Here is a 27,207-nt window from a genome sequence, read left to right on the forward strand (position 1 = left end):
AGCCAAAAATAAAAATAAATTAATAAAAAAAAAAGTGCAGACTCCTCCGCCTGGTGTGCAAGCCCCATGGGCAGCTTCCACGTCCCTTTCCAGTCTTCTCTTCCCAGCACTTCCAGGAAAACCTGCCTCCTTTGTCCCCCCCAGAGAACACCAGGCACTCCCCAACTTTGAGCCTCTGCCCAAACTGTGCCATCAGCTTGGAATACTCTTCCCCTTTTGCCTCATGAAGCCCTCCCTACCTACGAACCCCGCACGACCCCGACTTCCTCTAAGAAGCCCCCAGGCGTGAGGAGTCACCGGCATGCCCTCATGTGACACCGCACCTCATTAGGGCACTTGTCACAGCCTGCCTCTCCTCAGAGCTGTGGCAGCCTGGTCACCCAACCCCCAACCACGGACTGTCCATCTCTTTGTCCCCCAGCATTTCCAGGGCCAGTGCCTGGCATAGAATGGGCTTCAGAGAAAGTCTACCCAGAAGAACTTCCTCAGACCTTCAACATATCAGTGCAGATCCTTCCCTGACAGTGGGGCTGTCTTTCCCTGTGGCCAGTCTTAAGCTCAGAGCAAATACTCATTTCCTGAGGTGGTTACTGGGGAATCCTGGCCCACTCACCCCAGAAGGATTCTAGCGGTGCCCGGGCTGGCACACTTAGCTGTCTCTCCCCTGCCTGGAAACCTGCCACTCAGCCGGCTCTGTCCCCCACTCACACAGCCCACAAATAATAGCTCTGCGCTTTCCTGCAAATTCCATCTTCCCAAATGGAGACTTTAGCTCCACCTGTTCAAGAAAACACAAAACAAGAAGTGAAACGGAGTAGGCCTGGGGGAACAGTCACATGGCCCTGCAGGGGCAGAGGGGCAACCCTGGGCTCCCCTCTCCTAAAGTATCATTCGTGCACATGTACAAAGGCTCTAATCCCGCCACCTCCCCTCGGCCAGCACATCCCAGGTGATGGAGCGTCTTCCCCACGCAGACTCTCACTGTGTCCACACCACAGCCCACCACTGTGGACACGCTGTCCCGTTTACACACGAGACCTGCAAGGATGAATGACACGGAGACCAGACACAAGGACACACTCCCCCGAGTCGGACTTTGAACTCAGGTCTTCCGATTCCTGGTCCAGAGCCCTTTATGACACAGGGCTGACCCTGAGAAAAGGGTAGGGGGAGAGAGGGATTAGAATGGCATGTTGAAGCTGGTAACGCAGTCTCATCTGTTTTCTCATTTCTCCTCACAAGAAGCCTGTGAGAATGAGTCATCTAAAGCAGGGATTCCCAGCCCCAGAGCTACTCACACTGGGGCCGGGCAATTCTTTGCTGTGGGGACTGTCCTTTGTGTTGTAGGATGTTTACCAGCATCCCTGGCCTCTACCCACGAGATGTCTGTAACAGCCTTCCCCTAGTCTTGACCAAAAATGTCTGCGGACATTGCCAGACATCCCACTGGGGAGCAAAATCACCCCAGTTGAGAACCGTGATCTAAAGGCACAGGGCGATGGGGCTTCCCTGGTGGTTCAGTGGTTAAGAATCCACCTGCCAATGCTGGGGACACGGGTTCGAGCCCTGGTCCGGGAAGACCCCACATGCCACGGAGCAACTAAACCCGTGTGCCACAACTACCGAGCCTGCGTTCTAGAGCCCGTGCACCACAACTACTGAAGCCCATGAGCCTAGAGCCTGTGCTCCGCAACAAGAGAAGCCAGCTCAGTGAGAGGCCCGCACACCGCAACGAAGAGTAGCCCCCGCTCGCCGCAACTAGAGAAAGCCCACACGCAGCAACAAAGACCCAATGCAGTCATAAATAAATAAATAAATAAAATTTTTTTAATTATAAAAATAAAGGCACAGGGCGAGATCCCAGCCTCGCGGAAGGCAGGAGACTCCCCACGGTCTCACTCTCCCCCATTCAGGCAGGTGCTTCCTTCTCCTCTACCCATACTCTCTGCTCATCGGGCATCCTCAATCCAACACTACGACAGATGTTCCCTTCTGCACCATCTCCCGCCGCTCGGGGGACAGAATTGGCCTGCCCACAGGCAATTCTCACATCCGTGGAAGGAAGAAGGGAATCAATATTTACTGAGAGTCAACATTCACTAAGTGTCACATCTCAGAGCTAAGGTCACTCATTAACATCACTTCACAAAACCGCCCCGGCAGGCACCATCACCCCCATTCAAGAGATGCACTAACGGACTCAAAAATTAAATCACTGAAGTTTCACAGCCAATAAGGGTCAGTCTCTGGATCTGAACCCAGGTCAGAAGACCCGTGCCCAGCAGGCCTGGGTTACCAGAATGGAGTGGCCTTGGTCCACAGGTCCCAAGACCCTCACCCTCCAGGCCCAGGTCCCATCATCAGACACTGGTAGGGGTGGGAGAAGACCTTCAAGGCCACTCCGGCCCCCTTTCCCAACTCTCCTCCCAGCTGGAAAGGGAGCAGGTGTGATGGCACTCGGCATGGTCCCTGAGAGCCCCAGGCACTCAGTGACACGTGAGGCTGGGGGGTTCCCAGGGGCCGGGCCTCTCCGCCTCCCTGGCTCTGAGACCTGGCGGAGGTCGCCCGCCTCTCCACTCCCCCTCCACCTGTAGCACGTTAATCCCTTCCTCCACATCCCTGCAGAGTTAAAGTGCTAGGAAATCAGGAATGCGTGTCTTCAGAGTTTTGTACTGTTTTCAGTAACTTCCCCTAAAATTGGCTTTCCCAGCATGCTGGGGGAGCTTTTGACTATGTATGACTCTTTTTATTCGTCATACTGCTCTGGGGTCTGCTAGGAGCAGGGAGATGTGACCTTGAAATATGGCTCTGACCCAGAGGACCCTAGCAACTTCCAGTGACCTTCAGGGAGTAAGCACCAATGGTGCTGGAGGCACAGAGAATTTATCTGAAAGTTTTTAAAATTCAGCTGTGCCAAGAACTGCCCTCTGGAATGGGAGGGGAGCCATCCATCCGTATGGTGCAGGGGTTCGGGCAGAAGCTTGCCATGCCCCAGGCCTCTGACCTCCCACAGCCTCAGGGCACAGGCCACCCACATTATATCAAAATGGACACATCTCAAACCCAGCAAATCCAACCCCAAACTCTCACCTTCTCCCCAAAACTGCTTCTCCCACAGTCTTCTCCAACCCCATTAATGGAAATTCCATCCTTATGTTTGCTTGGGCCGAACTCTTGGCCTCATCCTTGACCTTCCCCTTTCTCTCCCACCTCCCCCACTGCCACATCCCTGCATCCAGCTCATCAGGAATGCCTTCCTTCCCAAAATTCCAAGGCTCCAACCACTTCTCACCAACTCACTGCTACCACCTGGCTCCGAAACACCAGGACCTCTCACCCGGATTGTGACCACGGCTTCTTAACCAGGTGCCTTTGCCCCCACCTCTTCGTCTATTCCCAGCACTGCAGCCAGAGCCATCCTACTAAAACGTAAGTCAGATCTTGTTACTTCTCCCCTCAAAGCCCTCCGTCTGCTCCCATTTCACCCAGGGTGGTAGCCAAACTCCTCACAATGGCCTACAGAACCCCACAGTGGGTCCCACCTCCTCTCTGACCTCATACCCCTCAGCTCCCTCGATGCCCCCATCACTTACCAAGTCAACCTCACTGCCAAAGACCTGCGCTGTCCAACACAGTAGAAACTTGCCACATGTCCACTGAGGCCCGGCAATGTGGCTAGTGTAACGGAATTTTTTAATGTATATCATTTTCAATAACTTACATGTTAAAAATGATACTCAATTCATTTATCAGAAAAATTTTAAATATATTTGCAACAACCTGGGTGTGTGAGTCTACTTTTTGAACTGTAAATTTTATGAGCTCTAAACACAGATCAGGTATTTCCAGTGAAGATTTAGTATCCAGTTGAGATGTGCTGTAAGATACATAACACACCAGATTTCAAAGACTTGTAGGAAAAACAGAATCTAAACTATCTCAATAATTTTTACATTGATTATATGTTGAAATGGTAATATTTTTACTATATTGGGTTAAATAGAAAATATCACTAACATTAGTTTCACATTTCTCTTTTTCTTTTCTCTAATATGGCTACTGGACAACCTAAACTTCCAGATGTGGCTTCTATTATATTTTTACTGGACAAGGCTGACCAGACCATGTCAGGCATAATGCCGATCCAGTGCCTTCACACTGCTCTTTCCTCTTCTGCCGTGTCTCGCTCACTCCCTTGCCTCCTAAACATCTTTCATCAGTTGTCGCCTTCTTAGTGAGATCTTCCCCACCTATTTAAAATCATAACTCTTCCCTCAGAACTCCCTGCCCTCCCATCCCACCTTTCTTTCTCTTCGTATCATTTATTGGTATCTAACAAAAAGGATAATTAACATATAGTTTATTGTCAGTTTTACCTACTAAAATGTAAGTTCCAGACTGACATGTACACACTGCCCTATATTAAATGGATAACCAACAAGGGTCTACTGTATAGCACAGGGAAGTCTGCTCAATATTACGTAACAACCTAAATGGGAAAAGATTTTGAAAAAGAGTAGATACATGTATATGTATAACTGAATCACTTTGCTGTACACCTGAAACCAATACAACATTATTAATCAGCTATACTCCAATATAAAATAAAAAGGTTATTTAAAAATCTCCAAAACAAATGTATGTTCCTACATATCGATAATTACCTTAATGTGAACGGAATAAATGCTCCAACCAAAAGACACAGGCTCGCTGAATGGATACAAAAACAAGACCCATATATATGCTGTCTACAAGAGACCCACTTCAGACCTAGGGGCACATACAGACTGAAAGTGAGGGGATGGAAAAAGATATTCCATGCAAATGGAAATGAGAAGAAAGCTGGAGTAGCTATACTCATATCAGGTAAAGTAGACTTTAAAATAAAGAATGTTACAAGAGACAAGGAAGGACACTACATAATGATCAAGGGATCAATCCAAGAAGAAGATATAACAATTATAAATATACATGCATCCAACATAGGAGCACCTCAATACATAAGGCAAACGCTAACAGCTCTAAAAGAGGAAATTGACAGTAACACAATAACAGTGGGGCACTTTAACACCTCACTTACACCAATGGACAGATCATCCAAAGAGAAAATTAATAAGGAAACACAAGCTTTAAATGACACAATAGACCAGATAGATTTAATTGATATTCATAGGACTTCCATCCAAAAACAGCAGATTACACTTTCTTCTCAAACACACATGGAACATTCTCCAGGATAGATCACATCTTGGGTCACAAATCAAGCCTCAGTAAATTTAAGAAAATTGAAATCATATCAAGCATCTTTTCTGACCACAATGCTATGAGATTAGAAATCAATTACAGGCAAGAAAACCTAAAAAGCACAAACAAATGGAGGCTAAAAAATACGTTGCTAAAAAACCAAGAGATCACTGAAGAAATCAAAGAGAAAATCAAAAAATACCTAGAAACAAATGACAATGAAAACACGACGATCCAAAACCTATGGGATGCACCAAAAGCAGTTCTAAGAGGGAAGTTTATAGCAATACAAGCCTACTGCAAGAAACAAGAAAAACCTCAAATAAACAATCTAACCTTACACCTAAAGGAAATAGAGAAAGAAGAACAAACAAAACCCAAAGTTAGTAGAAGGAAAGAAATCATAAAGATCAAGCAGAAATAAATGAAGCAGAAACAAAGAAAACAATAGCAAAGATCAATAAAACTAAAAGCTGGTTCTTTGAGAAGATAAACAAAATTGATAAACCTTTAGCCAGACTCATCAAGAAAAAGAGAGAGAGGACTCAAATCAATAAAATTGAAATGAAAAAGGAGAAGTTACAACAGACACCACAGAAATCAAAGCACCCTAAGAGACTACTACAAGCAACTCTATGCCAATAAAATGGACAACCTGGAAGAAATGGACAAATTCTTAGAAAGGTAGAACCTTCCAAGACTGAACCAGGAAGAAACAGAAAATATGAACAGACCAATCACAAGTAATGAAATTGAAACTGTGATTAAAAATCTTGTAACAGAAGTCCAGGTCCAGATAGCTTCACAGGTGAATTCTATCAAACACTGAGACGAGCTAACACCCACCCTTCTCAAACTCTTCCAAAAAACTGCAGAGGAAGGAACACTCCCAAACTCATTCTATGAGGCCACCATCACCCTGATACCAAAACCAGACAGAGATACTACAAAAAAGAAAATTACAGACCAATATCATTGATGAATATAGATGTAAAAATCCTCAACAAAATACTAGCAAACAGAATCCAACAACATATTAAAAGGATCATACACCATGATCAAGTGGGATTTATCCCAGGGATGCAAGGATTCTTCAATATATGCAAATTAATCAATGTGATACACCATATTAACAAATTGAAGAAGAAAAACCATATGATAATGTCAATACAAGCAGAAGAAGCTTTTTACACAATTCAACACCAATTTATGATAAAAAGTCTCCAGAAAGTGGGCATAGAGGGAACCTACCTCAACATAATAAAGACCATATATGACAAACCCACAGCAAACATCATTCTCAATAGTGAAAAACAGAAAGCATTTCCTCTAAGATCAGGAACAAGACAAGGATGCTCATTCTCACCACTATTATTCAACATAGTTTTGGAAGTTCTAGCCATGGCAATCAGAGAAGAAAAAGAAATAAAAGGAATACAAATTGGAAAGTCACTGTTTGCAGAGGACATGATACTATACATAGATAATACTAAAGATGCCACCAGAAAACTACTAGAGTTAATCAATGAATTTGGTAAAGTTACAGGATACAAAATTAATGCACAGAAATCTCTTGCATTCCTATACACTAACAATGAAAGATCAGGAAGAGAAATTAAGGAAACAGTCTCATTCACCATTGCAACAAAAAGAATAAAATGCCTAGGAATAAACCCACTGAAGGAGACAAAAGACCTGTACTCAGAAAACTATAAGACACTGATGAAAGAAATCAAAGATGACACAAACAGATGGAGAGATATACCATGCTCTTGGATTGGAAAAATCAATATTGTGAAAATGACTATACTACCCAAAGCAGTCTACAGATTCAATGCAATCCCTGTCAAATTATCAATGGCATTTTCCACACAACCAGAACAAAAAAATCTTAAAATTTGTATGGAGACACAAAAGACCCAGAATAGCCAAAGCAGTCTTGAGGGAAAAAAATGGAGCTGGAGGAATCACACTCCCTGACTTCAGACTATACTACAAAGCTACAGTAATCAAGACAATATGGTACTGGCACAAAAGGAGAAATATAGATCAATGGAACAGGATAGAAAGCTCAGAGTTAAAGCCACATGCATATGGTCAACTAATCTATGACAAAGGAGGCAAGGATACACAATGGAGTAAAGACAGTCTCTTCAATAAGTGGTGCTGGGAAAACTGGACAGCTACATGTAAAAGAATGAAATTAGAACACTCTCTAACACCATATACAAAAATAAACTCAAAATGGATTAAAGACCTACATGTAAGGCCAGACACTATCAAACTCTTAGAGGAAAACATAGGAAGAACACTCTATGACATAAATCACAGCAAGATCTTTTTTGACCCACCTCCTAGAGTAATGGAAATAAAAACAAAAATAAACAAATGGGACCTAATGAAACTTAAAAGCTTTGCACAGCAAAGGAAACTAGAAACAGTACGAAAAGACAACACTCAGAATGGGAGAAAATATTTGCAGATGAATCAACGGACAAAGGATTAATCTCCAAAATATATAAACAGCTCATGCAGCTCAATATTAATAAAACAACCCAATCAAAAAATGGGCAGAAAACCTAAGTAGACATTTCTCCAAAGAAAACATACAGATGGTCAAGAGGCACATGAAAGCTGCTCAACATCACTAATCATTAGATAAATGTAAATTAAAACTACAATAGGGGCTTCCCTCATGGCAGAGTGGTTAAGAATCAGCCTGCCAAAGCAGGGGACACGAGTTCAAGCCCTGGTCCAGGAAAATCCCACATGCCGCAGAGCAACTAAGCCCATGCACACCATAACTACTGAGCCTGCGCTCTAGAGCCCACGAGCCACAACTACTGAGCCCACATGCCACAACTACTGAAGCCTGCACGCCTAGAGCCCGTGTTCCACAACGAGAAGCCACCGCAATGAGAAGCCCACACACCACAATGAAGAGTAGCCCCTGCTCACCACAACTAGAGAAAGCCTGCATGCAGCAATGAAGATCCAATGCAGCTAAAAATAAATAAATAAATAAAACTACAGTGAGGTATCACCTCACACTGGTTAGAATGAGTATCATGACAAAATCTACAAACAACAAATGCTGGCAAGGGTGTGGAGAAAAGGGAACCCTCTTGCACTGTTGGTGGGAATGTAAATTGATACAGCCCCTATGGAGAACAGCATGGAGTTTCCTTAAAAAACTAAAAATAGAATTACCATATGACCCAGCAATCCCACTACTGGGCCTATACCCCAAGAAAACCATAATTCAAAAAGACACATGCCCCCTAATGTTCACTGCAGCACTATTTACAATAGCCAGGTCACGGAAGCAACCTAAATGCCCATCGACAGACGAATGGATAAAGAAGATGTGATATATATATACAATGGAATATTACTTAGCCATAAAAAGGAACAAAATTGGGTCATTTGTAGAGATGTGGATGGACCTAGAGGCTGTCATACAGAGTGAAGTAAGTCAGAATGAGAAAAACAAATATCACATATTAACGCATATATGTGGAATCTAGAAAAATGGTACAGATGAACCGGTTTGCAATGCAGAAATAGAGACACAGACGTAGGAAACAAACATATGGACACCAAGGAGGGAAAGCAAGGGTGGTGATGGTGGTGGTGGTGGGATGAATTGGGAGACTGGGATTGACATATATACACTAATATGTATAAAACAGATAACATAAGAACCTGCGGTATAAACAAATAAAATAAAATTCAAAAAATATATATATATGTTCCAGAGGCCAGGGTTTTTTATCTTTTATGGTTTCTTTGTACTATATCTGTGGTGTGTAGAACAATGCTGGCACAAAACAGATGTTCAATAACTATTTATTGAATGAATAAAGTTACGTATTTTTTGGCCTGGCCTCCCTACTCTGCTAGAAATTTCTACAGAGCAGTGCCAGGTATACAGTTGTTGCTTGATATATGACTGGTAGGCTGATCTGGGGGAAAAAAGGCAGCTCAGCTGAGTCATGGCACAGAAGACAAAAGCAAGAACCAAGGGTCCTTGAAGTGGACCCTGTGTCTCCTCCCCTCTGCTGTCCAGGCTCCTCTCACCCCATCTCCAGCAAAGCTACCCATCAGCCCAACAGCAGTGGGTACTTCAGAGGAAGGTACATTTCCTTTCCTTCCTATCGATTTTTATTCTCCCAGTGAGAAGACAAATCTGTTTCCCCTCCACCAGAAAGCCTCGAGCCATGGCTACTGACATTATAGTAATTAAATCCCTGCTGCTAGGAGGGTTCAGGAGCCGAACAGGCCTCATGCCAAGGGCTGGCCTGCAGGGAGGGAGGCTGGCCGGGAGGGTCTGTCTCAGCCATCTCCTGATAGTGAGAAAATCCACTTAGCCACAATGCCTTCATGGGTTTTCACTCCTGGGTAGGAAGATAAAACCTCTCCAGCTGGACTTCCCTGGTGGTGCAGCGGTTGAGAATCTGCCTGCCAATGCAGGGTACACGGGTTTGAGCCCTGGTCTGGGAGGATCCCACATGCTGCAGAGCAACTAAGCCACAGCTACTGAGCCTGCGCTCTAGAGCCCGCAAGCCACAACTACTGAGCCCGTGTGCCACAACTACTGAAGCCCACATGCCTAAAGCCCGTGCTCCACAACAAGAGGAGCCACCTCAATGAGAAGCCCATGCACTGCAACGACAAGTAGCCTCTGCTCGCCATAACTAGAGAAAGCCTGCACCCAGCAACGAAAACCCAATGCAGCCAAAAAATAAACAAAGAAATTTCTTTTTTAAAAAAAGAGTGAAAGAAAGCAGAACGTTTTTAAAAAAAAACAAAACAAAACACCTCTCCAGCCCACCGCCACCTCCACAACGCACCCACCAATCAGCCAAGTGTTCCTTCACTCCGGGCATCACAGCTTTCTTCCCCTTCACTCCTTAATTCCATCTGGTCCTCATGACCCTCATCCCTTAAAATGGCCAGTGGAGAAATTATCATCATCCTCAACCTCACTTCTCCCATTTTCCAGATGACAAAACAGAAGCCCAGAAACCAAGTTTCCTCAATCCTAGTCCAGGGCCTTTCTCCTCACCCACAATCTTTACTGGTGCTCAGCATGGGCCACAATCCATGTCACATGCTTTCCATACAGTGGTGCCTCATTTAATCCTCACAACTGCCCCAGAAGTAGGGTTAGGATTAACCCCCAAGGAAGTAGAATCAAAGCATTGAAGCAACTACCTAAAGCCACACGTGACAGTCAGGATTCAAACCCAGCTCTGTCATGTGGAAGCCTGTTCTCCTAACGCCAGGCTACGCTGTCATATATAAGAGGCGGGGGGCAGCTGGGAGACATACAAGGGAAGATGAGAGAAGTGAAGGCAAGGTGAACCCGCAGGGAATAGAGGGCGGGGGGGGGGGGGGGGGGGGAACGGGCAGAAGGAATGGGAGACTCAGCCAGGTTGGCGGGTCAAATCCAGGACACGTGTGCGGTTTTGTCTCCTATAAAACGCTCATCATACCTGTCAAAACTTGGTCAATGCCTGCCTCCCTGACCAGCCTGTGAACTCCGTATCTTGTTAAGTATTGAACCCCGAGAGCCAACCTGGCACCTGTCGACCCTCATGAGTAGTTATCCACAAAAGACCAAGGGCTTGAGAAGCAAGGGGTGGCGGGGTTCTGGGATAGACGTGGAGTGGGACCAACAGAGGAGAGGGGGGCAGGAGGCACTGGAATGCGCATGAAACGGGATGGGCCCAGGAAGACGCCTGCTGGCCAGGCCGGCAACAGATGATCTGGCCAGGAAGGAGCACAAGGTCAGCGACTCTATCTAGTCCTCTGGGCTTTGGTGACTAAGTCTGTGTTTGGAGTTTTCAGATTATACAATGAGAAAATTAACGATAAGAACAGCTGGCACTTCCCCAGCCCTTTACCATGAGCCCAGCGCTGGGTCTTGTCTCATTGGCTCCTCATGACACACATCCTCATCCCTATTCACAGATCTGGAGACTGAAGCTCACGGAAGTCAACTTTGTCATCTAGGTTGTACAGCCAAGAAGCTGCAGAGCTGGAACAAGAACACCAAAGCATGTCTGTTGACTGATCAGCTGACCCCTCCAGAGCCTGCGGGAGACCATCCTCGGCCCCAGAGCCCAGCCTTCCCTGTCAACGTACCCAGGGCTCATGGAGGTTCAACAGGCTTCTGCATCTAAGCTGAGAGCCTCCCCCCTCCCTCTCCTCCCTCTCCTCCCTGCAGAGCTCAAAGCATCCACTGAGGCTCTGGTAAGGCTAGTGGGACCGTGAGGGTGGCATAAAACTAAAAGGGGTGGGGTGGGCAAGGGGGGAGAGAACAAGAACAGTTTTGGCTTGAAAGAGCCCCAAGCCAGGAGGTGATCTGCAAAATCATGTGTTCAAGCCCCAAGTCCACTACTTCCTGGCTGTGAGACCCTGGGCAAGTCACCTAACCTCTTTGATCCTTGGGTCAGTCATCTGTAAAACAAGGATTGTTGTGAGGATTAGACGAGAAGAGGTGTGTGAAAGCACTAGTTGTAGGCCCTTCATAAATGTTCATTTTCTTCTCCTCCTCCATTTACCCCTTTTTACACTCCTAAGAGTTGCTTTGGAGTCATTTTTATGGAAGGGGAAAGAAGTATCCATTTTGTGAGAGAGGCACGTTCTGCCAAGCTGCTGAGGACAGGAGCATGAGAGATGGTCCCCTCCACCCAAGAGGAAACCCTCATGACTCAACCTCCATCCTGGACTTGCTCTTCACTCACATCAATTTCATTTCATTCTTGAGGGATCTTTCCATCACTGGCACACAGCGTGGACCAGTCTGGTGTCTTGTGCCAAAATGTCCTCCCACCCAGCTCCGCATCATTACTACCCCAGGAGCAGCGGAGAGCATCTTGGCAGAGCTGAACGCCCGGTCCAGCCCAGAGCAAGAGAGGCAGGGAGTCATGGGCCCAGCTCTAAGGGTTTCTACAAACCCATAGCCACCGAACTCTCAAAAGAAATAGCATGACAAAGCCTGCCACGGACCAGCGTGGACCAAAGAGCCCCCGGGGGCCAGGTCTGTGCCTAATTGAATCCTCCACCTCCACCCTCAGCAAAAGGAATTATAATCCCACTTTCCAAAAAAGGGGTCACTGCTCAAAGCCATACAGCTCAATAGCACATGTCCAGGATTTGAATCCAGGTCTGTGTTGAAAGTCTGAGCTCTTTTAGGAAGAGGCAGAGAAAAACACATTTCATTGAGGAGAGAACCCTATAGCTGACTCACAACCTTAAGGGCACAGACCTTTGCACTCCTGGAACCTAGACTGGGGCCTGCCACATAGCAGGTGCTCAGTGGGACTAAAACCCAGAATTCCTGGATTCTAGCTGCACCCTTGCCACTCACAATGCTGAGTGGCCTTGGACAAGTCACATAACTTCTCTGGGTCTTGGGATCCTGTAAAGAGGAAGATGGTCTCTGCCCTGCCTTCCTCATTGAGGTGGGAGGCCTGTACAGGGGCCATGTCACCCAGGCTGGCACACCTGGTGGGCCCATGGAGCTTGGCCATTCAGGGAGGTATGGTACCACACCAGGCCAGATATGCCAGCAGCTGCCCCTGGAGGAGGCCTCCCCTGGGTCAACCCACCAATGCCATCCAGCTCTGAGCCCCTCCAAAGGCAGCAGCCCAACCCACAGCAACATGCCCTGCCCAAGTCCTCATCCTAGAGGAAGGTGACGTCACCCATGTCTGTGGCTCCGGGCATTCCCACATGTGGGAGCTATTCGGGGACTGACTGAGCAAGCCAACATCCTACCCGATGGAAGCCAGAAGAGAGAGAAAATGGCTAAGCCCCAATTTGTTAAAATCAGAAATCTTAAAAGGGAGAAAAGGCTGTGCAAAAATCCCTGCTGGTGGAACCTTGCGAGGATGCAGGCAGGTGCCAACTCAGGCAAAGGCGCTAAGAAGAACTGCCATTTGTTGGCAGCCTGGGATGTGCCAGCCACTGGGCTGGCCACTTACCCAACCATTATCACGTTTAGTACTCACCAGGCTGGTGAATGCCACCCTCTCCATTTACAGATGGGGAAACTGAGGCTCAGAGACTTTGAGTCACTGGCCTTATGGTCACCCAGCAGCACGGGGCTGGGCCAGAATTAGCCCCCAGCGCAGTCTCTTCCCCACTCCCCACGGTCAGCCAGCACATCACCTGTCTCCTCCCCCTCCCTGTCTGTGGGATGGTCCTGGCCAAGACCCCCAGCTTGCTGGGCTTCTCCATGTATCAGCTCAAGCTAAACATCAATGATTCTGAAGATGTTGGCTGGCAGGCCTGGTGCCCATGAGCTCTGAGGGGCAGGTACCAGCCCATTCAGCCCCCATGGGAGCATCCTGTAAGACAGCTTTTCTGTTCATTTGACACTGAGCACAATGCCTGTCCTTTAAGAAAAATGCCCAACAAGCTGACTCAAAAATAACAGATGCCAATTTGCATATTATTTCACACATCATTTGCATGTTGTTCATTTAGTGTTATCACGGCTCTGCTCAGAATACAACTCTGGTTACCTTACAACCAGGCCTTGGGGAAAAAAAAATGGCCTCCACGCAGGGCAAGCCCTGATCCCCTGGTACATCCCTCCCCAACCCAGCTGCTCTTTATGCTCCTTGGCGCCTGGTTGGGAGAGTTAACACCTGCCAGCGCAGCAAGGATAGGGAGAACCTTGATTCACGAGCCCTCACAACCTTTTGAATTCAAGACGGTACCCCATCGCAAGTCTTGAAGGAAAAATTATGTTCTCTTGAAGACATGTCAGGAAAGCCTTAGCAGTCTTTGCTTGCCCAGTTCTGTCCCAGGAAGGCCTCCCGGCTGGCCCTCCCGCTGTCATCCGTGCTCTCAGCCTCATTCTGCCTGGTCATCGTGTGTCCCCCTGACCTTCCTCCGGGCCTCCTGGCCTGGCTCCCTGGGCTTATTTTTGTCTTCTCTCCACCTGTCCGATTCGCAGGTCCACACCCAACGAGCTGTGCCCAGGCCACAGATTGCTGACGCTGAGTGTAGAATAACTGGGTCCCATGAGGTAAGAAGGCTCCAGAAGCCCAGGCCAGGCCACCACTGCAGCCCCACCTTCCAGGGAGCAGTCTGCTTCCCTCTTACTTGTGCAGACACACCCACAAGGACCCAGGCAGAAACAGGACCAAGGGTAAAGCCATTTGATTTTAGGAGAAAGGGGGCATGTTCCACACGTGTTCGCCTCTTCCAGAGCCCCTTTCTACAGCCACCTTTGTGGAGGGTGACACATGCAGCCGCGCCCTCCACGGCTCTCTGGGGGACTCAGGGCTAACAGCATCATCTTCTAAGCACTGCTCTCACAAAAGCAACAGCTGATGGGCTCAGTGTGTGCCCAGCTCTGCCCTGGGTGCTATGCTGTAGGCAGGGGCTGCGATTCGCTCTGAACATCTGAGAAACAGGCTCCAGGTTCAGGAAACTCCCTGAGGACCCCCCCTTAGGATGCTGCCGAGTCTGGATGCGAACCCAGAGCCCACGGCTGCAACTGCCATGCCAGGCCACCTCTGCCAATCAGTATTGCCTCTGAGAAAAGAAGAGCAGCAGAAAAGAAGGGTCTGAGGGTGCAGAACTCTAGGAAGAACTCTAGGAAGAACTCTAGGAAGAACTCTGAGCCCCTGGCAATTACAGTTATCAACTAAATATTAAATCCCAGGCTTCCCTTTCCTCCCTACCTGTCCCTGTGGATACCACATGGCGGGAACTCCAAGCTGCCCCTGCTCCATTCCCTACTCACTCTGCACCCCGTACCCTGGCTGCCAACGTTCTCACTCTCAGAAAGGCCCCCTGCACATGACCCTGCCATCTTGGTCTGTCTAACCCTTTGGGGGCCACCCCACCTCCTACAGGGAGCCTCCCAAACATCCCGAATGACTGCCTGCTTCCTCAGAGCTCCCAACACCACTGCAGCCCAGCCTGGATGGACGGTGCCTGGGTGCAGGCCCGACGCCCCTTGAGAACAGGAGTTGGAGGACCGTGGCTTGCTGTCTTGGTGATGGAACAGCAACAAATATATGTTTGATGGAATCAGAAAGCTTTGGAGCAGGAAGGGAGTTCAGCATCAGAGTCCAGCCCTCATTTTTAAACTAGAGAAACAGAGACCCAGAGAAGTGAAGGGACTTGACAAAGGCCATACAACAAGTCAGAAGCAAGAGGTGGAGGCACCTCCTGAGGGCTCCTTCAAAGCAGAGACAGGCCTTTCTTTAACATTAACTGCCGCTGACAGAGCTAAACAAAGCCTCACGCCGGGGAAGTAGGAAACTGGGACTCAAGGATGCGGAAGAAAGTTCTAGAAGCAGGGATGGAGCAGCCCTTGAAGGTTCCCTCACTCAAATCCCCAGCAGACGTTTCTGGTGGGATTTGGAACAGAGAGACGAGCAAGGCACTGGGGACCTGAGCGCGCATTCTAGAACCATCTCTCCTCACATGGGCACCAGGAGTAGCCACTCAACCCCTCTGCAGCTCAGTTTTCTCATCTGTGAGATACTCTGACTGTAATGACTCCCAGGCCGAGGTGGGGACCCTGAGGAGAAACAAACATGGAAATACCTTGGATGTGAGATGCTGAGCCCACGCGGGTCACCCCAATAAGTAGCCCTGCAGCCAGTGCTGGAAAGGGGAGAGGAGGGCGACAGGAAGCTCACAGGAGGACCAAGAGGCCAGGGAGCCGTGCGTGGAAGTGTCCCGGCCTGCTGGCTCTCGAGGGTGGAGGGGAGCCCATCGGGGCTGCGTGAGGAGCCCTCCCAGTCCAGGCCTTCGCAGGGAGGGGTCTAATTCCACACCTTCCACCCTCTCAGCTTTGCCAGCATCACTCTGGGGCAGTATTACCAGGCCTCCAGGTGAGGAGGCATCCCAATGACAGAGAGTGGGCCTGTCCACATCTCAGCCTGGACCCAGGCTGCACCCAGGGCCCCACCCCCTTGCCCTGGCCACCCCCCAGGACACTGTCTCCTCTGGGTACCTGCACTGGCATCTCCCACCCTCCATCAAGCCGCTTCCTGCCTATCTCTCGGTAAAGCTCATCCCATCCCAACATTTCGCATCAAGGCTCTCATGCCCATAAACCTTGATTTGTCTCTTAAGAATGATAAGCAATTTCTCCAGCAGCAGCAGGCAAGGAAAAAGGCCTAAACTTGGGAGTCCAATGGGCCTGGGTTCTTATTCCAGCGCCGCCACCCACTAGCAGTGTCAGCTTGGCCTCATGACTTCATCTACAAAGGGTGCCGTGACCACCCCCTACCTCGAGGACTCTCGAGGATAAAGCCGGCCCAGTGAGGCACAAATGGTCCCCTCCTCCCCCACCCCATCACCCAGCAGCATTCGTGGCCCATGCAGTGCCAGGCCCAGAGATGAAGCAGGGTGGTCCCTGCCCCCAGCTCCCCCTCCCTCCTTGCTCTCGGAGCCCAGCTGAGCTCCTGGGGGTGGAATGACAGGGTCGGGGGAGGGGGCACCCAAAAACCCATAAGCCTCCTCCAGACTTTCCTTATCAGAAAAAAAGGCCCTAGAATTTTCCTCCCCAAAGCTCCCGAGAACAGTGTGCAGTCTTAGAAGCATTATTTAAAGAGGAATAGGAGGCTTTCTTCTTTCTCTCTGTGCCTTTGGGGTTTTGAAAGAAAGAGAAGAAAAACAGCTACGAATGAATGAACGTGCTGGTCTGCCTACCACTGAGCTGAGGAAGGCGGTGTTTCATCAATATACAGCCGCCCTCCACAACCCCTTCCTCTCTCTCTCCCTCTCTCTCCCTCTCTCTCCCTCTCTCTCTAGTACACACTCATTTTCTCCCCCAAATGTGCTTTACAAATAACTGCAACAAAACCAAACCTTTCAGTTCTGATTTTACATCTCTCTCCCAGCCTCAGCTTCACCACAGAGGTTACTCCAATTGCTTTTCATTTTGTTTTTCTTTACCTTATATTTTTTAGAGCAGATCTTTGGACCCTGGCCTCACAAATCCCCCTTCCTGCAAGCTCAATAAGGGAAATACAAGGCCATCCACCAGCTCTCTAATTAGCCTGTGTAGCCGATAAATGCCCTAGCAATGATGCCAGGGCCGGAGCAGCAGGGAGCACTGCCCATGGGGAAGGGAAGTCCGGATATATTATGAAGTCTTTTCCCCGGGACAGTTATAAATAGTGTCATGACATGCAAAGGAGAAGCATATATAAAAGTTATCTGTCCCTTCTGTGGGTTACAAACGTTTGACTCATTTGCAGACTGTCCACAAAGGTTATAAATAGAGTCGTCACTACCCTGGGTGGGAGAAGGGGCTCGTTTTCACGCTCCCAGAGTCTCTCTTGCCCTCCTTGGGCCAAGACGCTGGGTGTGATGATAAAATGTATGCCTGGGACCTTGGTGACTGGCTCCCAGGCTCCTACCTCTAGCCAATCGCTTATAAAGAGTCTCCTGCCTTCTGCAACCCGGTCCTGCAGGTCATCCCACAAGGAGGCTCCATGCAGAGGAGTCTGACCTATTCCTACTTTCCCAGCATGCTTGAAATCACAGACACGAGTGCCCCGAGGCATCTGCTCCCAATCATCAGGACATCCCCCCAGTCACCCTCCTACCCCAAAGCAGCTCCTGGGTCTGGCAGGAGGTGTAGACAATTCACCCAGCAGAGCCCCGGCTGCTGCTCTGCCCTTCTGCAGAGAAGACCTCCATGACAGGGAGGGCAGGGGAACAGAAGAGCTGGGACTGGTGAGCCCACTCAATCATTCAGGCTGGAAGCTGGGGGTGGACCTCTGTGAGGTCAGCAAAGAGATACAAGTTGGCCCTAAGGGGCCCCACTCTCTTGGAAGAGCGAATGGCCGGGAGACCGAGCTCCCCAGGGCATACAGAGAAGGCTGCCCTTTTCAGGGTGGCCTCCCACGAGGGGGCCTGAAGAAAGGAAGCCACGCATGGAGTAGACAGGGAAGCCCCAGCATATCCACTCCTCCACCCACGGCCCGGGTGACCCCAGCAACAAGGCCCCTCGGGGGAGCTGGAAGAGCGGAGGGGCAGGAAGTTGGTGGGGAGGGCGGGAGTGGGGCACAAGAGGGGCAGAGGATGGGCTCTACCTGGGCAGCGAAACTCAGACAGATTGTGAGGCCGGAGGTGGTTAAGTGGTTTGAGGTTGTGCAAAATTGGTGGAGACAGAGAACCACCTTGCTGCTGTCCCAGCATTTCCCAGCCTCCCCTGGGCTGACCCCACAGCCCGATGCCCAAGGTTCCTGAGAAATAAGGCCCACCGATGACTTGCCAGCTGGATGGAGGCACCAGCTCAGGCAGGATGGCAAGGTGGGGAGGGGGCATCCACAGAGTCCCCAGCTCTCTCTGGACTCAAGTGGAAAGAGCACAGCAGGCAGTGTAAGACCACAAAGTGGGTGTGCCTCAAACCAGCTCTGGAAGAAAATTAAGCATGCCAAGAAAGACTCCCCAAATCCTCATTCCTTAATCCTGACCAGCACTAATGTAGTAGAGACAATGCCACTAAGATTCCTCAACAGGACCTCTAGACCTGGCCTACGATGGTGGCTAAGGCCTCAAGGGTAAATCCACCCATAAGGAAAACACCTGGATGCTCATTCGGTTCGGGGATAACCCAGTAGCATCAGAAGCCACAGCCTTGGCGTGATCACAAACAGCTCTCCTCTTACCGCAGCCCATCTTCCTTCCCCATCATCACCTGAGGCTTGTGAGAGCAGAGCCAAGGACCATTCCGTCCTGATTTCTTACCTCCGCAGGCTGGCTCCCTTTTGCATTAACTGACTATGCTCAGGGGTCATGCCATTTTCCTTCTCAAGAGAGCCAGGCCTGCATGGTGAATTCCTCCCCCAGTAACAGATATCAGCCAAGGACAGGCAAACAGGAAGGCCACAGCCCCGTGGAAAAGAGCAGAGAACTTCTGAAAGCAGCAGCTCAAGCACAAGGTTAGCAGTCTTCCTCATTTGGGGAAAAGAAAGTGTGTCCCTCTCCCCAGGGCCTTTGAGTGGGAACTGCCACCATCAGTGCAGAATAACCCAGTCTGGGTGGGGTGCCTGAGGCCACCCTGTCCACCCTCCTGCTTCCAGACCAGTTAGCAAAGCCAACCAGACACAGAGAGTTCTCCAGCAAAAGAGGCTGTTACCCATCCCTCCCCAGGGTCCACTGAACATCTGAGTTCCCCCAGCTGTTGATTCTTCATTCTGAGCTAAACCCTCTTGTCACAACAGAGTCCGTTTTCTCTGCAAGGCTGGAGAACAAATGTTCACCTCCCCTACAACAGACCCATGCCATAGGTGGTTTCCAGTCAGAAGACCCAGCCCCATCTCAGAACTTCTCCCCTCCGAGATACAACTTCTCGCTCCACTGACAAGTCTTAGCTCCCAAGCTATCAAGGCCCCAACTAATTCTGGAGCCAGAGTTAGATAACAGAGGAAAAAGACATCTCTTTTCCTCTCATCTTCATCATTAATAACAATAACAGTAGGCCCTGTATGGAGCGCCTTACACTAATTCACTCTCCCCACTTGACAGCTGCAGAGACAGGCTCAGAGAAGCTACATGGCTTGTCCAAGATCACACACTGGAGGTGGCAGAGCTAGGATTCAAACTTTGGTCTGCTTCTTTAAAACAATCCTATTTGCCCCCAGGAGGAGAGGGAATAGCTACCTTATCCCCTCCTGGGTCCACAGGGCCTGCCACAGACACCCAGAAAATACTTGTTCCAATAATGACTCAGTGCCTGGATGGATAGAGGATGGAAGGGCTGGTGAGCGGGTGAGCCCTGCTCATCACAACCGATACCGACCCCAAGGTGCACAGGAGGTGGCCACCTCACGAGCTGAGGCAGGCAGGACTTCCCGGGTTGCTGCCCCCTCCATTCTTCCATCAGCCAGAAGGTCATCAATTTAAAATTAGGCAAAGCCCACCCCTTGGATCACCTCACCCTTCCTTTGTGCCAGAGTCTGCTGTCTCCGGCTCCGGGAAAGCCCCTTTCCCTGAATACTCCATCAGGGAGGCACCTGCTCTAGCAGCAACCCTCCTGCCCCATTAAAACAAATGTGCACAGACCAATCCCATGCTGGGAGCTGCCTCTAGGAAGGGCCATTCCCCTAAGAGCTCTGACCACAGGGTTCACTAAAAGAGAGGGTGCTCGTCTTGCCCCTTCTCCCCACCCCTCCAGTACTTGGGCCTTCATCAGCTTCCCCCAGCAAGGGCTCCTGGTCCCCAGGGGGTGCCTGGAGGGAGCCGGGATTGTGCCCAGGGCAGCTGCCAGGCCTGCCGAGGCTAGCAGCCCCCTCTCCTGGAGCGCCCAGTGGGAGAAGGCAGCGAGCAGAAGGACCCGCAGATTCAGAGGCTCATTACAGGGAATGACTAAGTGAGCTACGATTCCCGGGGAAACCCCACTCGCTCCGGCTCACTGAGGGGCTCAAATCCTTGAGCCGTTTAGACGAAGGCAGCTTCCAGGAGCTGCCCGGGGCTGGGGCAGTCCTCTCTGAGCAGCCAGGTCCCTGGGGGACCCTCCACCTGGAAGTCTTGATTCTGGTTATTCAGGTCATCTGACAGGTCTGCCCCACCCCTTTCCAGAGCAGGCAAATCTGCCCATCCTCTGCTCCAGCTAGCGAGAGGGGAAATCCGATCAGCACCTCCTAGGTTTTTGTGGCTGGATTTCAACAAGGAATGTGACAGTCTCGCAGCAGCTGTGCCCAGCCTGAAACAAGCTCTATTTGAAACCTCCAACAGCTGAACCCCTCCCAGCTACCCGCTGCCCAAAATGACAAATAAGTAGAGAAATCCAAACAACAAGCAAGCCTGCACACACACACACACACACACACACACACACACACACACACACCAACAAATTGGGGGTGAAGGGTAGAGTGGGAAAAAAATCCACTTGCCCAGTGACTCCCCAGGTCTCCAAGCCTTCAAGCTCGCAGCAGGAGGGCTCCCAGCAAGCAGAGCTTTGACAGAAACCCACCTTCCTCAAGCCCCACTCACTTGGAGAACGCGATTTCCAAGCCCACTTGGGGAGGGAAACCCCCTCCTCCGTCTTGGGACTGGACAGAGACTGGGGCAGTGGGGCCAGCTCCCCCGCTAAAGCCGTGCCGCCGTTCTCCATCGGGGCGCGCACTCACACACTCATCCGTATTTATCCCGAGAAGAAGGAGTTGGGGTGGGAGGGGAGAACTGGGGCTGAGCCGGGGGCATGAGCTCTCGGGGACTCCCAGGAAGCCCTGTCATCCCATCCGAAGAAGAGGCACTCCCCCCCACCACCCCAGCTGATGCCAAGGCGGCGCCCATCTGCTCTGCCCGGGTAACACCTGTAGCCATTTTTATCAGGGGATGTTTACAAGGCAGCAGCAGGTTTATTCTGAGTCCTCTTTCCTGAGAGAAAAGACCGCTGATTTCCTCCGCCTACATTTTTACCCCATGCCGCCAGGAGACTCAAGTCACGGGTGCTTTTCTATTTTGCCCTAAGTCTCTCAGGGATGAGGAGGGAAACAGAAACTTGGGAAGAGAGAGAGAGAAGACAGAGAGAGAAGGCACTGGCATGGAATCCCCACCCCCCCCCACCCAGACATTTATTTCTTTTTTATCCTCGGGAAAATGGAGTGGAGCAGGGAGGGGAGGAGAGGAGGGGAAGTCACAGGAACTGGCAAGCACATCAAGGCAGAGTGTAATTAATTGGTGCGTTAAGCTGCTAGGTTATGCTTTAGTACGAGTGAGCCAGGAGGAAAGATGATTTCTCAGAAGGGATTCTTTAATCCTCCCTAACACAGAGTCTACAAATTAGACACAGTGTGTGGGGATGTCCCCCCTCCCAAGGAAGCAAGGAATGAATTCTCCGGGATTAAGCAGGAAAACCATGGGAAGTTAGAGTGTTCCATATAACTGAGCAAACGCCTCTCCCCAGCACCACCATCTCTCTCTCTCCCCCAATCTCTCTCTCTCTCTCTCCGCGCCCCCCCCAACTCGGCGCGCGCTCTCTCTCTCCCTCTCTCTTGCTACCTACATATTCCTTTTGTTCAAGGTATAAAGAGAAACTGCAGCCCCTACCTTTGAGTACAAACCCCAAGAGAGCTCGGTCTCTATCACCATAACAACAATTCCAAACATCCCAAAAATCAGAGCATAGTCACTCAGTCGCTTCCTCTTTTCAAACAGGGCCCTCCTGTGTCCCAGCTTATAGCCAATGTTTTGGTTTTTCCGCTTGTTGGCTTTGGGGAAGGTGGTGCTGCTGGCGGTGGCGCCGGCGTGCTGGTGGTTGTGGGCAGCATTGGGGTGATGGAGCAGGGTCTGGTGGGCATGGTTGTCCTCCCGGGAGGAGATGACGATCTCCGGGGGGTTGCTGGGGCTGAAGAGCTGGAGGGGCTGGCCCTCGGGCTCAGCCTCGATGAGGTTCCTCCGGGAGGCGCTGAGCCGGCTGAGGGGCTTCATGACCCCACCGCTGTACTTGCAGGAGCTCATGGCTATCTCTGTGAAGGGGTTGCTGTCCCGCCGGTGCACCAGGGGGCTGGCCTGCCGGTGCCGGCCTCCTCCACCAGGCCCACTTGTGGCTGTGGAAGTTGGAGAGTGGCCAAGCAAGTGGTCATTGAGATTGAGCTGGCTGCCTTGCCTGGAGGAAGGGTGGAGGATGGCGGTGGAGTTGGATGAAGGGGGGCCCCTGAAAGCAGTGGGAGAGGAGTGTAGCAGGCCGGGGTGGATGGGCTGGCTCTGGAGTTGGGCGAGCTGAGACAGGGGATGCGGCTGCTGCTGCTGCTGCTGCTGAAGCTGCGGAGGCTGAGGCTGCAACGGGGGTCCTGGGGGCTGCTGGGGGGCTGCTGGTGGTGCTGGTGGCGGCGGCGGCGGCGGCTGCTGCTGCTGCTCATCCCCGGAGGATGGACAGGGGCACTTGGGGTCTTCATCCAGGTCCCCCACCCCGGAGTCATGGAAGTGCCCAGAAGTGTCCATCTTGGGGCCTGGCTGGATTCCCTGCAGCACAACTCCCCACCCCAAAGCCACCCTCGTTCCAAAGATGTCCTCAAAGGAAGCCAGGCATCCAAGCTCCCCCACCAGAGTGTCTTGGCTCCAGTCCTCTCTCTTTGGCTTGCTCCGGTTTTCTGGGGCTGCCTGGAGTCCAGACGCTGCCACTCAAGAATGCATTGTACTGGGCAGGGAGGGAGGGCAGGAGGGGAGCTTGGAGAAAGATGAAGAAGGGGGAAAAAGAACTCTGTCTCAGGAGGTGGTCCTCTAGGAGCGTGTGAGTCCAGGTTCAGCTTCACTCCTCGCTGGCTCAATAGCTTTGCTCTCCTCCTCCTGCCACTGTTATAGGGTAAGCCAAGCCCACTTATTAGCAGCCGGTCTCATTGGCTTGTCTTAACTCTCCAACCACCTCCTAACTCCGCCCCCCGCATAGGCTCCTCCCCGAAGGAGGGGCCTGCCGCGCTCCGCTCCCAGCCCCAGTGGCAGCGCAGCGAAGGCTGGGAAATGTAGTTTCCGCTCCCCACCCGGGAGCTGAGCAGCTGCCCTCTTTCCTCTGACAGGTATGGCAGAAAGCCGTCAGCGCACGGCGATAGGGGATGTACGCGCACGCGGGGCGGTGGCGAGGAGGAGCAGAGGTCCTCCTAAGGAGGGGAGCTGTGCATCCTGATGCGGGGGCAAGAAGCAGGAAGACAGTTATTAATGGTCAGGGTTTGCGATAGGTTGTTTCACACATATTATCCAGCTACATCCTCCAAATACGCAAGGAGGTGGGCATCGTGTTCCCATTTCACAAATTGATGCTCAGAGATTACTGAGTAACGACTTCAAGGTCACAGAAGCAGAGGGAACCCACATCCTCCTGACCCCAGGTAAATACTGAACTGCCTGCAATATGTGTGCAGGAGCATCTGTTATTTCTAAGCCTCACATCAACCCTATGAAAATGATGTCATCCTTCTGCTTTTACAGATGAAACCCGTTTTTTAAAAAATCACTCAAGCACAGATAAATAGCTTGCCAGATGTTACCCCGTTTGTAATTAAGGATGCTAGAATTCGAACTCAGCTCAGTCTGACCCCACAGCTCCTATACCATCTCCCAGGATGCCTGTCCACTGTGATGCTCAGTGCACAGTGGTTGCTCCATAAATATTGCTCAAATGAGGGGTGGAAAGAGCCAGAGAGAAGCTGTGGAGGAAGAACTGGCCTCCCCAAAGCAGGATGTGTGAAATGGACTATGGCTCCAGCTGGACTTGGAGTCATGGGAAGGTCTGGAAGGAAGACTGAAAGCCCCCGTGGTCGCTCCCCACCTGATCTGTCCCATGGAGTTCTGAGAGTCAGAGCTGGGAACAGCTGCTGGCTTCCCAGGTTCAGAACCATCATCAAGTATTTATTAAGCTCCCACTGTGTGCAAAGGGAGTTCCAAAAAGATGGGACCCAGCTGAATTCATTTCCACTTCTAACGGCAGCCGACTTAGGGATCAGTGAAGAAGGGGCCATTATGGGATTCCCCAAGCACACCTGGGGTTTCAGGAGGGCGGCATCTTCCTGCCTGGCTCTTGCTTCCCCCATCACCCCTTGGCCTCTGTCCAGCTGCTTCTCTGGTAGGAAGGGGGAAGAGGAGGAGAGCCATGCATGCACACACGCACACAGATACACGTATGCAGGTGCACCTATATACATAGGTGTGCACTCACTGGCCCACAAACACGTACACACACACACACACACACACACACACACATGCCCACACACAGTGAGGTTCTAAAGCAGTTCTGAATGGTGAGCAGCAAGTGGCCAGGTCAGGAAGGAGCAGGGCTCCCATCAAAAGAGCCCAGAGTATCCTCCGTATGCCAGTTCTCACCTCTCCAATCCCCTCTCAGCCCGAATGATTGAGAGCTAAATAGTACTTGTAAGTCACAACCCCAGAAACCTGAATAATTGCAACTACACCTGATAATCTTGATTACTGTTATTATTATCAATGACATGGTCACACCCCCTGCCACTACAAGTCATAGCGCCGGGGCTCAGACACAAGCTGGGGTCTCATGTGTTTTCTCACGACCATGCCGGCCCTCTGGTACCCTCCACCTCACCCCTTCCAGCATGCCCTGCCTGCTCTCCCCTTCCCTTCTGTCTTCTTGGTTTCCCTCCATCCATCCCCAAACAGAGCCACCTGTTTGGTTCAAGGCTCCAGATCATATACTTAGGCTTAATGATTTCCTAATAAATTATCATTACTATGTCATTAGTAGCAGAAATATGCTGTTAGTATTGCTTCTCAGGGCTGGATACAGCATCTGGGCTATGAAAAATCAATTTTTAGGGGCAGACTCCAGGTCTGGGCATTTCTGTGCTCACTCCACCGCTATGACCTGTCTTCTGCCTCAGTTGACCTTTCTGGGCCATCCCGGCTGTACCAGCTGGATCCCATAGGGACTGTTAGAATATGTCCTGCTATCACGGAGGGGGATAAGAAACACCTGGCAGGGGTGGGGGACTAAACTATACCAGAGCCAAAGCTAGAGATTCATCTGGAAATGGGCTGGAGCTTGACAGCTAATGCCACCGATGCAGCTCATGCCCTTCAATACAGCCACCCTATGGGAATGCGAAGTGAATGATATCATGGTTAGAGCTCGGGATCTAGAGTCAGACTGCCCAGGCTGGAGCCCCTCTCTGCCATGCAATGGCTGTGTAACCACAGGCAGGATAACTACCTTCTGATCCTCAGCTTCCTACTCTATAAAATGGGAGTGATAAGGGCCCCTACATCATGCAAGTCAGTAGTAGTGGGCTATCTCACCAAGCCACACACGCTGCCCAGAAGCTGGTGTGCTGGATCTGGCTGGTACTGGCTCCTAAAAGCCAAAGGTGTATATCTCTTCCCAACTCCACAACCAGTGATGTCACACTGATAGCTTGAAATCAGTGATGATGAAGGGAGTGTTTACACCTGCAAATCAGGGTTGACTTTTTCCTGCATGTCCAAATCCACACCATGAAGGATAGGCTCTTCCTTCAAATAAATTATGCCTCTTAAGTCTGTAAAGATGAAGGTCAAGGGGATGTGGTGGAGTTTCTTAGCCCAGAGAAGACAAGGAAAGTGTACAAGGACATACTCATGAAATCCAATAAGGTAATGGTGGCCTTTGGCCATACCCGCTCCACATCAGGTGTGCTGTCGCTCTGCCCCCGCCCTCCTGTCCACATTCATTCCTCACCACTTCCTTCTTTAAGCCCCAATACCACCAGCTTCTTACGGTTCCTCCAACAAGCCATGCTATTTCATACCTCCACGCCTTTGCTCACGCTTTTCCTTCTGCCTGGCAAGCCCTTCCAGTACATCTTCATCCAGCACATTGCTTTCGCCCTTCAAGACATGGCTCACAGGACTTCTTGCTGGGAAGCCTCTCCCAAGCTCCCCCATATCCAAATCAGGGGCCCTTCTCCTGTAGTTTTCAGTATCAAGCACTATAGCTGTTATCTCTTTGTGTGTTCTTTTCCCCCTAGACTGTGACCTCTGTGAGGGCTGGAATTATGTCTTCTCCATCATCGGACCTGCAGCTCTTACACAGAGCCTGGCATATAACAGATGCTTAACAAAGATTCATTGAACTGAACTGAACTTGAAACCTTGGAGAGGTCATTTTGAGGCAAATAAGAGGAAGTCATAGTGCTTTCCACACAAATAATAATTTCCCCCATCAGTAAAATGAGTGTGATAGAAGAGATGATTTCTAAGATCCCTCAGCTTTAAAATCCCATAATCTGTGGTCTGTGGAACTTGTTACCCCCAAAACATAGAACTGACTGAAAATGGGTTTAAGAAAAGGAATGATATATGGTTTATATAGCTGTCTTTCCCACTAAGCTGTAGACTTCTTGAGCACAGAGAAGGGGTCTAATTTTTTCTGTATCCCCAGCACTGATCAGGGTTATCTGGCTGTGGATATACTCATTATAGGTTTATTGGATAGATGGATGGGTGGATGGATGGATA

The 27,207-nt window shown here is 50.2% G+C and overlaps 1 protein-coding gene across 2 annotated transcripts in view; it reads right to left on the reverse strand.

Annotated features, from left to right (window-relative positions):
* Positions 1-23,517, reverse strand: part of KCNN3 (potassium calcium-activated channel subfamily N member 3) — a 179,307-nt gene extending 155,790 nt beyond the window's left edge. Inside the window, exon 1 of one of the 2 annotated variants that reach the window (XM_032649316.1) lies at positions 22,297-23,517. In XM_032649316.1, coding sequence (XP_032505207.1) covers positions 22,297-23,190 — 894 coding nt within the window. In that variant the 5' untranslated portion in view covers positions 23,191-23,517. The remainder of the gene's footprint in view (positions 1-22,296) is intronic. The other variant, XM_032649323.1, reaches the window with a different exon arrangement.
* Between the last annotated feature and the right edge of the window lie 3,690 nt (positions 23,518-27,207).

This window comes from Phocoena sinus, chromosome 1 (assembly GCF_008692025.1).
Source record: "Phocoena sinus isolate mPhoSin1 chromosome 1, mPhoSin1.pri, whole genome shotgun sequence".
NCBI classification, from domain to species: domain Eukaryota; kingdom Metazoa; phylum Chordata; class Mammalia; order Artiodactyla; family Phocoenidae; genus Phocoena; species Phocoena sinus.